The following is a 15,421-nucleotide window of genomic DNA, read 5'->3' as shown; positions in this document are numbered from 1 at the left end:
AGTTAGATGAGAGTGCAAAAACATTAATAAATGTTTTAGAACACACATCTTTTAAAATAGAAAACTGAATGGATTTATCTTAGCAATATGCCCATAAAAACAACATCATTTTAGATAGACCGTATCGAGACCCACTTGTACCAGCATTTTGTAACTAGAGAGATAACAAACTCGAATTCCTTCCTATAAATTAACTGGGCAAATTTGATTCATTATTATGTCTACACTCTCGCGTTACAAACATTATTTAAAAACAGAGAGATTGTTCTATGCCAACCAAAAGCTGCCAACCATACTAGACGAGCCCTACTACCATTTCGATAGTAGGCTCTATGTAAATGGGCTCTATATGCTGCCGCGCGTCAACAGGACGCCGCACAGAGCCAGAACAAGATAGTGACTTGTACCGGGTAAGCGACTGACGCCCAATCCATGCAAAGAAACTAAATTTCACGGTAAGAGATAAGTTACCAAAATCATTATTCTCCACAGTAAAAGTCCGTTAATGCTCGGCGGCACCCTGAAGAAAGAATGAAATACATCTAAGGTAATCCTCTAACCTTCTAATTCTCACCCGTTACCTTTCACTGTGTTTACAAATCCCGCACGCTTGGCTCTTTTTTTTATGGCGTTATTTGAATAACAAGACTGTGTCGTTTAAACGCATGCATACTGGCCAACTACTGTTCATGAAAAGGGTGTGTGAATAAGAGCAAAATGGAAACACTTTTTGATCACCTTCAATGTATTTGAGGCCACACAAACGGACTTACAACGGGTTTGAGAGTTAATTTTACTAAGTGCATATAAGCCCGGTTGTTGAGTAACCTTTTCACTTCCCCTCCCCACATTCCAGCTCAATAATAGGGTGTGAGAGTTGTGATAGTTTCATGTACGCATTTGGAGTTAAATCTTTGACAAATATGTATATTATAAAACTCGACTCACGAACGATTGTATAGACAGTGGCAACCACACCATCCTATTCAGTGTCGGCGAGACCCACGATCAGAGCGAAAAGTTTAATCTAAATAAATTGATAATTTATCATTTGTTCTAACTGCCACTATGGCTGGGCGACCTAGATATCACAAAGAATTCTAGCTAATCCATTTTTGCTAAAGTCGTGACAGCATTACTTGCTTAAATAACCTTGGTATCAAATAGAATAACCACAAACACATAGGGATATAAGATAAAACTATGGTAATATCGATTTCTTTCTCTTGTAATTACAGATACAACAGATCTGAATTAAGAATGTCGGTGGTAATTTAACCACAAGAAGTAGGGGCTGCAACAAGCTACCTACGCACTTTGGTCCTGAAGAAAGCCTTTAGAATTCACAAGAAGGCTGAAGCATGTCGACATAGTGAAGTAGAGACATAATGACATAGTGAAGTAGATAATTTTAACTCACAGCACTTGAGCACTTGCACTATATTCACTGTTTCTAATCTCGGGAGACTACTGGAAATCAGTTGGTCTACCTCCTGGTGGAGGACAGCATACTACAAACCTAAAACCCTATGATGATGCTGGAACGTTACACCTAGGCGGAGAATCAAGCTATACCGCCACTGGCCTGTGTACGTTTTATGAGTTTTTTTTTTATATGTATACAATAAAGACCCTGATTTAACAGGACAAGTGATCCATTCTCTTTTGATTATTGCTTTCTCAATAGTAAGCCAGACCGGCGTGTGGGCTCCATGGCGTAGCGTCTTCCGTGGTCGACCACGGAAGATGCCACTCCATGGATCCGGCCCTAACCTACTTTCGAAGAACCATAACTCAGGACTGATCATTTGGTACAGGAACATCTTTACTACAGCCTCCTTGAATACAAAAGACAGAGAGTTTGTAAGGCAATCTGAATTCAAGTTGGATGCCATTGGGGAGAGACTTAAAATATTTGCTAAAGACCAAAAACCATTATATTTTCTGCCCTGAAGAAGTCTGTGAAGGACGAAACGCGTTGGCTACAGTCTTTTATTTGAAGAAAAAGAAAGAATAAAGAATGAACTGCAAACAACTCCACTGAATTGTTATCTTTATCGATTTGAAAAAGTTTTTTATATTAACTGTTACCACTGTTGAAATATTAGGGTATAATTGCAATTAGAGTGCTGGAACATTGTGTGTTGTAAGCTTTGAGAAAGTCAATCCTTGTTTTAGCAGATTTAGGGGCTTTTGAATCTCCGGTCCGTGGCACCTAAAAATCTTTACAAAGCAGTACTAAGGATAGGTGCAATTGTGCTTGCCCCCATTACCCATTCTTCTTTGCAACGGAAAAACAAACACAACTGAATCAGCAGCTCTACGAGATCACAGTTAGAATTGTCAGAAGTACGCATGAATCAGGTGGCTGGGCCAGAGTCAAAGGGTATGGATCCAGAACCTTATGATATGACTTATGTCCATGAATGATGCTGCCGAATACCAAATTCCTTAAATTGAAAGACATGTGCATACTTGTCTCACCGATTCTGTCATGGTAACCTCAAATTCTGCTGAGACAGCCATGCAACACAATGGCGGCCGCCCTGCGTATATTTTTTAGGTCGAGCCTTTGTGGCACATGCGCTGCTCTGTGAGGCATGCTGTATTCGAGTATGGACTTGAAGCTCCGCCTACTCTCTGCCCACAATTTTCATCGCCTTGTGTTATTGTTCATTGTAAATGCTGGCTTCTGTTTCGTTAATAGGCTTGTTAGGCTCTCCTGAGTACCGCCTTGTCTTCATTTGTAACCTCCCATGAGGACTGACCCTTTTACTTCTGTTGTTACACGGTAGTCTTATTTAGTCTGGAAGCACTATTTTCTTTAATGAGTTTGTCCTACTGCATGCATGACATGCTTTCCTGCGACATTCACCACACCATACCCGGGGCCGGGGGGGGGGGGGGGGTCCTATTGAATTGCCAGTGCTTAATTCGAGCTGATGTTTTCCCGGTGCTCCGCACTTGCACTTAATTGTTGCACCAGCACTTATAACAGTCTGCCACATGGTGGCACTGGCTATCTAATTTAGGGATGAGGACAACAGTTGGTTATTCATTCAATATACATTAAAAATGACCAATACCTGCCGTCCAAGCCATTGTTATAGTTTTGTGGACATGGAATAGTCTGAATTGTCGCACTTGTAGGAGGAGTGTGAAGGTTAGTAGTTGTGTTTGTGGTGGTTTATCCTTGGCAAAGGCAATGAAGGGCGCAAGCTGCAGTGGCCTCCTGAGGAAGGCCCTGGGTTTTACTTTTTTTTATATTTTTTTTTTACTAATTAAGCACATCTTGTAATAGGACCCTAAAATGCTTAAACTACATATGTTTGGAACAAAAGCGAAAGCAGGGTAATTCAGTACTGGACAAGGTGTTCAGATGGTGAATACACGTGGTGCGTTGCAAAAGCAGAAACTCTAGTCTAAACTAGCTCGGTGGTTTAACCCTCTGGTCGCAGGTTTCAATCAATTAGTCTTTCATCATTCCGAGGTCGATAAACGTATACCATTTGATTACGCAATACTACGTCAAAAGACCATTCAGTTTTAGTTCGTGGTTTGCATTGTAGAAGTGATCCATGTATATTAAACATTCAGCAATAGTCGGTAAAACAGCTGAGTGGGCAAATACCCCTACTGCAGAAATCTATGTGTGACCTGTAGAGTGCAATTCTGCCTTGGCCGTTTCTCCATTCCACCATGGAATATAAAATGAATTGCAGTTAAGATGGTTAATAACAGCTGTTGCCAAATCACAACATTGCATTCGCTATACAAATCCCGATTTAATTGTTTTAGATTGTATGGTTTTACTCGAAAGCTCTCCGAACCGTCGTTCCAGCATTGCCCAGCAGGGGTCGCTGTGGGACCTGCAAACACCAGTTTAGGTTAATGTCCTGGAAACTGGAACCTAAAAATAGCTCGGTTTGATATATAAAAAAAGCCATCAACAATGAAGCACCTTGTGTGGAAAGGTTGCCTTTTCTTCTTTCTGGTTCCGTTGTCATGGCGACCGTCAGTTCCATCACACCTTCCACTTCCCTGGAGAGGTGCTAGAGAGAAGTGCGTTGCCATAGCGATGCCCATTCTCGTTTCCATGACAATGCCCATTATAGGACGTCACTTCCCGCGTGCAGCGACAAAATAACCTGTCGTCCTTGAGAGGGCCTGAATGACTGGGCGAATGAACGACTGAATTGGATAGATGAAGCAATGGACAAGCGAATAAAGCAAAAACGGAAAGAATGAACGCACGAAGAATGAGTGATTGAATACATTAGTATTTATTGACCACATTTAGGAATGAACAAATGTCCTTTTAGTCCAACGTAAACCCGCTATCCGAGACCATGATGAGATATGCCCAAAACGACACATCTTTCCACAGCCACTAGAGGGCGCTGCCCAAGGGAAAAGGGTTAATTCATCAACAGGGGCTGCAAGGGATGAGGTCAAGACGTACATCTTACTCCAGTATCTAATTGAAAGAAACACTCTTGAAATGTACGGACGAACAATCCCCATTGGAGTTAGATACATCTTATAGTTGATTGATAGGATACAGGGATGCAAAAGGTTAAGAAAGGCTTTAAAGAACAAGCACTGGCAAAGCCAATAGGTCTGGCTCGCATTTGGAGCCTTGACTAAATCAGTATTTTAGGCGACCGTAGTCAAAAACAAAACAGAAAATAATGTATTTCTATGAACGAAGCATCTTTGAGACTAATCATTTCAAGTGTGATGATTCAGTGAGCTTTTGAGATTCGAAATAGTCCCTCATGCATGGAAATTAAAGCACTGGGGTCAGTACTGACATGATATTCCAGTGAGCTAAGAGTATGTGGCGAGAGAGCAATAATCCACATTGTAACGCCAAGGCCCGCTTTATGTCTATTTCTAAGAAATGGTCACAATATGTGTTAAAACAGCTGCACTGTTGAGTCAGACCAAAAATATCACAATTCGCAAAATTGAACTTGCAAAATCAGAAGTCAACCACTTATCTAATGAGAAATAGCATTTAGAAAAGCATATGGAAATAAAGACTGGGCTATCCAGTACAAACTGCAGAAAATACTACTTCAAGGCTGTCTCATGTGAGCTTGAGACATTTGGAAAAAAACAGTGTATGATTCATGATTTATTCAAGCATCTAAATAAGCAGATCTGACGCAGGCTATCAAAGGGTGTCCATGGAAGTGCAAGCAAAGCTTGAACCAGGTAATTGTCTACAGATATTCAGAGTAAACGCTAGGGGCAGATTTACAATAAGTGATGTCTCCCTGCATATCAGCAGGGATGCGCCACTTATTGTGCGCCATGCCTCCGCCACCATTGATGCGCCGCATTTACAATGCGGCGCACCATGGGGCAAAAAAGCCACAGATGCGTGACGCATCTGTGCCGTAAAGGCGGCGCATTGCTGGAGTTGCATCGCAAGCGCGAGACAGCTCCAGTAATGCTCTGGGGGGCCCTATCTTGTTAATGCTGCGTCAATCCTTACGCCTGCTTCAAGCAGGGTTTTGACGCAACATGAGCCCCAAAGTGACTGAGTGAAATCTTGTAGATTTCACTCAGCCACTTTTAGGAGGCGTACCTGCGCCGGAACGCCCCCCTCCCCCCTGCACCAGAACGCCTCCTTCTGGCGCAGGGCTTTACAACGTGACGCATCTCCCAGATGCGTCACGTTGTAAATACCTTTACAACGCCTCAGTGTTGTGAGAGGTTATTCATTAACGAGCGACTAAAAGCAACCTGGTCTTGTAACCTTTATTGGGCGCATTTACATTTTTAATGAATCCTGGGGTGACCTGTGGCAGTATTAACACTTTTTTACTTTCCATAAAAATATATTTTAACCTGCAGTTGTTTCAAAGAATGTCTTATCCTAATGGTGTTTCAACTTCTATGTTTTATATACACTCCATCAAAGCTTCAAAGTCATGGCTCATCCAGTTTCACAGCCTGAAAATGGTGATGACATGGTGATGGAGCGGTAATTTCTTCTGGTAATTTCTCAATGCAAAACCCTCATGCTACCTCAATTTACCCCTCAAAAGGTGTTGGGCCCTTCACACCATGTATTACCTTCAGGAGACTTAAATAAACCTGAACAGTAAAAATGCAATTTATTATTCAAGCCAATAAAGGGAGTTGTTGAGTATTTTAAAGGGTTTTATTTTCTAGTCAAAAGTTAAGTTTTTCTCTGACCCTTTATTCATTAGTAAAATATCAATCAGGTTACAGAATTTGGAAAACAGGAAAAATAGCATTAATACAGAACACATTACAGTCTGCATATAAGCATAACATGTAGGGAAGAAAATGTGGCGCAAAATATCAGTCAAAATTCTTAAAGAGTTTCTAAGAAAAATAGTCTTGCAAAGCTAATCAATAATTAAATAGTTGGCAAAAATCTCCCATTAAGAGAAATAAATGCATAAAACAAATACATCTTTTTAGACCTAATTAATTAGTCAAAACATAAACTTAAAGTTTAGCATCTAAATCTAAAGAGCCTTTCTATCTGTTGCTGTCTGTGCATCTCTGTGTCTAAAGAGCAAAAAGGAGGGAGACAGCCCGCCCTTCACCAGACCTCAAAGGAATGTGGCCTGCAGTGCCAAAATATGACGTGGAAGCAAGAAACCTCCCCCTGAATCTCCTCGGACGCACCTCCCCTTCAGCAATCTCCTGGGACGTTTCGCGTACCTAACCCATAGAAGCCAGCTGAGCTGAGAAAAGCCAGCCCCCATCCAGAGAGGACATTATTTTATACTCTAATTATTGGCAGACTACACAAAGATGTAGCATCTTTCAGGAAAACCTGTACGTGATTGGTCAGTCATGATGGCATGAGTTCTCAATACCCTGACTCATTCTAAAATCCTGACTTTACCAGTTTTAACAAAAGAAGCATACATGAATAACTACATTTATAAACATTTGCAATATTTACTAAGAAAAATGTTTCATTCTAATTCTCTTCCTTCCCTTCTCAGCGCAGTCAGATGGACACTTTTAACTAACTGGTACATTGGCACAGTCACAAGAATCTACAGTTCAAGATGTCCTTCACTTCTTGTCATGAGGAAAGCTGCCACAGTCTGCGCATGCTCCCTTCTCATTAAATTGCAAGCCATAGCCTTGATGGATTCACAGGCAGCCATGTTTTGAGTAGGCCCCAAAAATAAAACAAACACAAAGATAATATTAATTTCATGTAAATCAGCCCATTATGTTTCCCAACTCCATACTAATACCCTTTATAAATGTTTACCTAGCCAAGTTATTAGTATAAAGCTGCTTTTTCTAATTTGTGTACAACATGCAAAATAAATGTGCAAAATAGCATCTTCATGCTTTAGTGTAAATTTTAAAAGCACACACAATTAATATAGTGCACACAGCAATATGCATTAGTGTTTTAGATAGCTTTTCATGCAAAAAGCATTTAGTCCCCTGTGTAGTGTTTGGTGCATTTGTTAATTCACACACATTATAAAAAGAGGTGTTATTTAACTGAAAATATTTATCAAAATAAGCAACAAGTCAAAGTCCTTTAAGACAGAAATAGTGAATTTAGTATACATGGGATGCGCTGGGAAGAGAGAAACACATTCTATTAATCTTCAAAGGTAAAAAGGCCACTTTTCTCTACATTGGAAAAAACACATGTTAATTCAGCAAAAGCATTTCAGACTGAATAGGCCTCACTTTCATGTTTTTCATGTGCCATGGTTTTAACTTGCACCAAAATGTGCGTGGCAATTTAAATGCAGTCTGTCTGTAGCACAAAAATAAAACAATGCCTGACTGCAGATGGAATCTGCTCCATCAATGGGACCTACTTTGATTTTATGAACTTGAAAACTTGACAAAGAGCATGTACAGTCGCAACACGTGTCTGGAAATATTCTATGACGAAAAACCGGCAGATCACAAGACAAATTAAAATGTAAAAGGTCAAATAATAATTGAAAGAATTGATGATTAAAATACATACAAGTAGTTTCCTTTTTGGATTTGTTTGTCAGTCTGCACATAAGTTCTCCGCGCATCCTTCCTGGTTGTGTTAATTATACTCACTGCTTACCTTTGGGTAAGGAGCACACAACCTTAAACTGAAACCTTCAAGGCACGTAGGAAAATACATCTGGCTGTATTTCTAAAATTGTTGTTTACAGAAAATACACCCACACATATTCTCTCTCTCTGTCCTTTCAATAAAGTGTGTACTAGGATACTGAGGCACTTTGCTAAGAGAACAACAGTAAATATGTCTGTGTTGACACATTGTCTTCACACAGAAGATGTTTGGCTCAGACAGACTTTACTATCACTGTAAGGACTTTTCCAAGTCGCATACTGTGGCCCAGTAATGTACCCACATGTAGACCTAACATGCCTTGGTCTCAGGCTGGCATGCAGGCTTTCATGACATACTGTCTATTAAACACACCTCAGCATGGAAACTTAGAGGCTAGTTGATGAAGCCATAATGTCCAGTAGCAGGCCTATGCAAAAGTTGATGAAAAAAGGCTATCTGAAGAAAAAAAAAATTCTAGTGATTTGGTAGATCCATCTTTCGAGAATAAAAACAACTTTCCTGGCTACATGGACCGTGATGGCACTACAGTTTTAGTTCATCCTGTAGAGGAAATACATGTTTAATGCATCTGTGTATGGATTTAACAATTCAGCCTTTTTTACTTATGGATCCTTTTTTATGCCTTATGGCAGCTTCTAAACCGTAGACAAAAGGAACTTTTGTATTGGGCAGTCAAGTTACCTTACATCAGTGTCACTCCTAAAAAATGCATTATCGCGTAAACCACTCCCTTTGTTTCATATTGTATGTTCAAGCGATCAGCGCCTTATCACATTCCTTGACATTCTAGATTTGATTGATTCAATGGAGGGGACAGTAAGATTGCAGTCTCTCTTAGAGATTTATTATCCTAAATATACATTTTAGTGCATCCCTGCCTAGCTAAAAGGAATACATTAATGTCTCCACTGAGGGCATACGCAATATGCAGGTACGTATCCACAATACATTTGTATAGAAATCTGGATGAAACAAGACAACTCTGTAGCAAACATGACACACTCAAGAGCCAAATAGATCTCTCTTAAACCAGAAATCTGTTGGAAGAGATTAGTACCCGCATAATCATGTTCAATGTTTGGGATTAACCGAAAACAGTAGAGGGGCAGGAGAGAGCAGGTTAAGATGATGGCAAAGAGAAAACACAGTTGAATATGCACTCTTTAATTCTGGGATCAGAGTGACTTCCTCTCCTTTCTTTGTAGGTCTCTTAGTGGCCGTCAGCTCCTCAGTGGACAAAATCATCTCCCATTTCAGCATCACCCGGAATATTGTCCAAAAGGTGAGAGTCTAGGATCCTTGTAAGTGATTTGATGTGGGAGGGTTTATACATTTGGAGAAGGAGGCAGGGAAGTAAAGGCATGTTAGATATGAAAAGCTATGCAGGCAAAAAAATATTGGAAAGGTGAGTGTGCATGAGGGTCCAGAAGGCATAAGACCATGTAGGAGAGCTGGAGCCAGATCCAAATTCTCCAGATAGCCTTTGAGGTGTGCGTTTAATTTCGATCTGTTTAACTTAATTTTCCTAATGTGGCTACTCTAAAAATACAGTATGGATCAATCAAAAGGGAACAAAGTTAAAGACATCTTTTTAGAGGTTTGCTGAGACTATGAACAAAATAAAAGGAGTAGCGATTTGAGGGGCGAGTAGGACTTCATGATCTCACCGCTTCCTACTATTTTGCTCTAGGCCCAGTTGGGGGACAGCCGGCTGAGTCCAGAAGTGGGTCATCTGGTCCTAAACACCCTCTGTCCAGCTCTGTATGCCCTGGTTGGTGACGGCCTGAAACCGTTTCAGAAGGATGTGATTGCGGGCAGGAGACGGACTTCCCCCTGGACTGTGGTGGAGGCCTCAGTTAAGCCAGGTAAGTCAAGACATGTGACCCTCAAGAACAAATCATGGGCTGTAGAAATAAACTATGGAGATTGGTGAGGGACCTGGGTCTTTCAGGGCCTTTATTGTGGTTGATGCAGGCTTTAATCCCACCTAAGGGTGAGATCACCAATGGTTCTAAACTCAGTCAGAGAAGTCAATAAAATTGATTTCTGCCAACAGTGTACACTGACATCATTGCAATGTGGCCCCTTATGTAGCAGCTGCCTGCCCAGGAAACATAAGCAACTTGGCCTTTACAAGATCTGTGGATCATTGTGAACCATTGTGAACCCAGTGGAGCAATGGTTCTTGTAGACAAAGAAAAAGTGGGCTAGGCAGGTCTCTGCTGAATCTTCCCAAGCAACGTGATCCCTAAATCGCACATCATACCCTGCAGTAGTCATCATTTACTTTAGATCCTGACACTGTCCCATTCTCAGTGATTCATTGAATTTACTTCTTTCAGGTCCGGCGACGAGACCCCTGCACACCCTGTACTCCAGGATCTGCCAGCTGCCCCAGCTCGGCAGCAGCAAGAACAAATTCAACGCCTTCATCTTCGGCCTTCTGAAGTAAGTGCCTTCTGGCAGACATTTCAGGCAGCACCATACCCGACTTCCCCAGTTTCTACATTTGATATGTTTTATATGTTTTTTCAAACTGTTGAGCAGACTTGATAATCATCATGCAATGGCATTGTATCCCCATCAAAATATAGTAATCAGTACCATGCGTAAAATAGTTGCTACATGATCATCTATTGTCGAATCACCAGGACGATTGTTTGAAATCGTCTTGAAAGTTCATGGAGAGAGTGGGTTGAATCTTGATGTGAGCTGTTGCAGCTCCCTCACCACTCAGACAGCCAACCCAGCAAGTTAAAGATGGCTTTCAGTAAGGTATCTTATGCCACCTTTAGTAATTGTAAATGAGCAGTAAGGCTAGGCCAAGGGGCAAAGCATGTGCACCTGCTTTACTGCAACAGTACTGTTAAAGAGATAAAGAAATTCAAGGTCTAAACCAAGTTAAGATTAAAGGAGAAATATGAATTTAAATTACCACCATGTATGACATGCAAAGTCTGGCTCAGCAAATCAAAACACTTACTTGCACTGACTAATGTTATTCGCTTGGCATTCTAAATTCAGTGAGAGAGGGTATCGGGGACTTCGGCGGGCCCTTCAACTTGTTGGAGGATTGTTAGGTGACACGAGGACAGGTACAAATATCTTTATTGTCCTCCTGCTGTGAGATGCGAACTGCTTTTAATTGCCTTTCCCATGATTGCACATCTTTGTCTTCAGCTAGGACTTATAATTATGTCGTCAGCTCAGCCCTTCCCTGTGGGCAATGAGAGTTTATTAAGGAACACAAGTGATTAAAAAAGGACCAGTGGACGTATTATACATATGGCTCATTTTCCTCCGGATGCACCTTTTAAAACGTGTACCCCGCACAGTCAAGGAAATGTGCTGCATTATGGTGAATGCGCTGACCCCAGGGCAGCCGCAAACTCACACTGCCCTGGGAGCGCGCATTCATGTGAAAAATGGAGCGGCTGCTTTGAAGCTGCTCAGTGTTTCCATAGCACAAGGGGCGACCCGCTGGTACTTCTGCAGTCGGCGTGCCTTCTGAGAGCTTCTTTACCTCTGCGCCTGCGTCTGTAATATGGCGTGGATCTAGAGGCAAAGGGATTCCTTTGTTTGCATGGGGCCACTCCTCCATGCAAATGAGGGAACGCTTTCAGTATTACAGAAGAGAATGCACAAGTGGCTGCGGCCCCTTCGGTAATACCAAAATGTCGTGGAGGCGCGCAAAGCGGGCGCAAAAGCTTGTTGCGCCCCCGGGGCATTTCTATTATACAGTCTCAGGTTTTTCAAGAGTTATTACTAATTAAAAACTGTCCGTATAAAAATAAATGGTGTAGCTAGACGATTTATAATAAAACGCTAGGGAAAAAGTCACAGGATAAAAAGAAAAGCAAAAAATTGCTTAAAATGATGGTTTTAACCTTGAACTGGTCAGTAGTTGTACTCCGCGAGCTATGCTCGTGCCATACAATGAAGGGTCAGATCACCGGTAAAGAGGAATGCAGAAGGTGAGGCAATGTTTTGGGATAAAGTAACTGCAGTGCAGAAACTGGCAAGTTGAACCTGGTCACAAGTTGTAGGAACACCCAGAAAGTTGAGTCGAGCAGGCACGTCCATTAAGCAAACCGAGCCTTCGAGCCATGGTTTGCAAAATCGACTCGCCTGCTCAACTCAACTTTCTGGTCTATTTTAGATCTTGCAAAATCTTTGGACGGAAAAATCCAACATGGTGGATGAAATGCTTACTGGCTTAAAGCTTTCTCCAGCCCCCAAACATGGTCTTATTGGGAAATATGACTGTCATAAACCCCTCCCTCAACAACAATCCTTACATTTTACTGCCAAAAGACTGCAATATCCCATGTTCTCTAAGGAGTCTTGAATTCTGGCTTCGACCTTCACAGTGGGCAGAGGAATTAGGAAAAGCAGAACCAAGTGTGTATAGTAAACATATTCTAGGTGTGCACTCTGTTGTCCTTCTAGCCCCCCCCCTTAGCCCCCACACCATCATAGAAATAGTAATTCTATGACACAATCACAGGTTTATTTTTGGGAGGGATGACTGCCAGTTGGGCTGCCAAATCTGCCTTGCAGTTATTTCTTACATGACCTTTAGCAGAGGGTAGGTATTGTATCCTGCTTCTCTTTACCATAACTAATGAATTAGTAACTGAGCCTGCGGCCCACTTATTTTTGATTTTTATTGTCTCCATAATTTATTTATCATTTTTATGCTTCGTTTCCAGTTCCTTAGCCAATTGAAACTTTGCAGGATGGCCCCTGTACCCGGGGCTGTGCTGTAAGTGAAAATGGGCCCTCTTTTAAAGCCTTGCACGTGCCTCTACGATCTGTTGAATAGACCTCAGAGACAAAGACGTCTCAAACAGCACAAAATACAAGTGTAAAAAAAAAAGCAAAAACAGGTTAAAATAAAGAGACATGCAAGGAAAAGCTCCCAGAACTGGCAGACAAGAAAACACACAACCAGCAATAGCTGTACAACATGACCGCATTCATAAGCCTTTTTTCAATCCCTTTATATATTATGTTAATTCAAAGATGACCGAAAACTCTCATAGTCCTCCAAGGATGTTCTTCTATTATGGATCGATAACACTGGTTCAAGCTAATGCCATTCCTTGCACCAGAGCTTATTTTATTTCTTCAGCGACCTTTAATATGACCGTTCTTGCAGTCAAAACTATGTGGTAAATGTATTTCTATTACAGGCAGGAGAGTTTTATCTCTTTGGGAATGAGGCCAATAATTGTATTTAATGGAGAACTGCTGAAACAAATTACCTTTATCATTTCCATCCTTAAAATATATGGCTTCCCAGAAACTCTTCTAATTTAATCATTAGATGACCCAAGGTGCCGCAGACTTTATGTCAAGGTCAGCACAGATCTGCTGGTATCTGGAGCAGTCCTTAAATTGAGAATTTTGAAGTACTGGAGTCGACTAGGTGTATGAAGTCGCAAATGGCCCTATGCCCAGGAGAACACACTGGACATTTTTAAAATGTGTTTGCAGACAAAATGGCTCCCATGTTGATGGATGTATTTATGCCTTTTACTTTTGTGAAAACGTAGACTTCGGCCATGTCAGGAACCAACATAGATTGGGAGTAGGAGTGTTTTGGTGAGTTGAATATGAAATTCCTGGTTCTGAAAACACAGATCTGGTCATGGGAAAACCAGGGCTGCAGAAGAGTCAGTGCTGCAGGAAAAGACGCAGCCCGGCCCTTTCAACACCAAACTGGTGGTGCTGAGCTGATGGAAAATGTGAACAAAATAGGCCCTGAATCATCGAAAATGTGGGGACTTTCACCCAGTAGTCACGGGTCCATATAGTTATTGCCAATTTTGGGGACCGTATCTTGTGGTGGACAATTTAGGTAAGAAGGTACTGCAATGGTGGAGGAGCGTCGCCCCACTGGCTAAGAGCCACCAGCTGAAAAGTAAAACAATACGTTACTGTCATTTTATTTTTCAGTTGCTGGTTCTGAGCCAGCGTGTGTAGGGGGGGCGGGGCTGGGGTCACAGGGAGGGGTGGTTGTGCACTTTTAACTGTGCACGTCTTGTTGGCCAGCTGTCTCAGGCCGGCTGAGCAGACATGCGCAGTTAGGTTTCTCTATCCCGGCTGTATTCTACACCCGGGTGGAGAAACTTGCCAGACTCCCTGCAGAGCGTCTGAGCAGCACGCCCAGGCCAATCATGGCGCCACTCTCCTAGTTTGAGCAGTGCCTGGATTGGTTGGGGAGTCTGTCCTAGGGACTGTCTGAAGGAGCGAGTCTGCTGCAGGATCAGGTAAGTTTCAATTGTTTTTTATTCAACCCTTCTCCCTCAACCTCCCTCCCCGCAGCAGCTGCTGCCCGGCCGCCCGCCCCCCCTGGATATTGGCTGCAGCAGGGACTGTTATTGGCCGTAATCTGGGATTCCAGGCCCAGTGAGTCACCACACCTAAATCCAACCAACTCGTAATGTGGGCCACAGTGGTAATCTCTTAGCCGCCATAGACATTTTATGAGCTCCTCTTACATACAGATAGCATTATTCAATCTAGATGCCATATTGTACATGAAGGTTTCCGGCCAACATATGGCTCAAGCAGGAGCTGGGTACTAATGTGGCTCCCCAAATGGCATAGTCCCTAAACCTAGGGCTTAAGCCGGATTATTAGCACCCTGGTAGCCATACATGGCACGATGGCAGGGTGACTGTCGTTGATCAGCAGATGTGAATCGAGTGTACCGATTACATTCTTTATTGCTCAAATGCATTTGGAACAATGAAGACGGAATGTCACGGTTATCAATAACTTGGACCCTGTGCAATGCCCCACATTTAGAGGGTAGGAGTGAGACAAAAAAGCATCCTTTGAAGCAGTGATTACTGCTTTTACAGGGACATGAGATTTGATATAGAGGTTGCATAAACTGATCACTGCCCCACTGAAGGGCCAACATCAAAATACAAGGAAAAGTGCAAAATGTCACTAGATAAGATAATACCAAGAAATTTTTGAGAAATCCTTTGGGGGGGCGGGGTGGTGTCTTGAGACTCAAAACACCCATCCAACACAGAGAATCTTGTGGAAGCATATGACGGGGTGTTATGTGACCCCCGATAAACTGAGAAGAAAGTTTTCTGGATCAAACTGTGAACACAGTGATGAAGACAGCGTGGGCTTTTGGCCCGCCCCGCCACATTTGTTGAGCTGGCCATTAGTTAAGGATACATTGGAAGGAGATGATCGCATTGGCAGCCTTTTACGTCATTGTAGGCTTCCCTATGTCTGAGCTCCTTTATACTTTTTTTGGTTTTGATAGAGATCGTAGGTCACCCA

The 15,421-nt window shown here is 42.1% G+C and overlaps 1 protein-coding gene across 2 annotated transcripts in view; it reads left to right on the top strand.

Annotated features, from left to right (window-relative positions):
- Nucleotides 1-15,421, top strand: part of RUSC1 (RUN and SH3 domain containing 1) — a 210,664-nt gene that overhangs the window by 90,009 nt on the left and 105,234 nt on the right. For both annotated transcript variants that reach the window (XM_078669581.1, XM_078669580.1), the window contains 3 exons: nucleotides 9,313-9,389; nucleotides 9,798-9,972; nucleotides 10,450-10,555. In XM_078669581.1, coding sequence (XP_078525707.1) covers nucleotides 9,313-9,389; nucleotides 9,798-9,972; nucleotides 10,450-10,555 — 358 coding nt within the window. The remainder of the gene's footprint in view (nucleotides 1-9,312; nucleotides 9,390-9,797; nucleotides 9,973-10,449; nucleotides 10,556-15,421) is intronic.

The sequence above is a fragment of the Lissotriton helveticus genome, chromosome 12 (assembly GCF_964261635.1).
Source record: "Lissotriton helveticus chromosome 12, aLisHel1.1, whole genome shotgun sequence".
Classification (NCBI taxonomy): domain Eukaryota; kingdom Metazoa; phylum Chordata; class Amphibia; order Caudata; family Salamandridae; genus Lissotriton; species Lissotriton helveticus.
The sequence above is the reverse complement of the archived record's forward strand: the minus strand, read 5'-3'. Positions and strand labels throughout refer to the sequence as shown.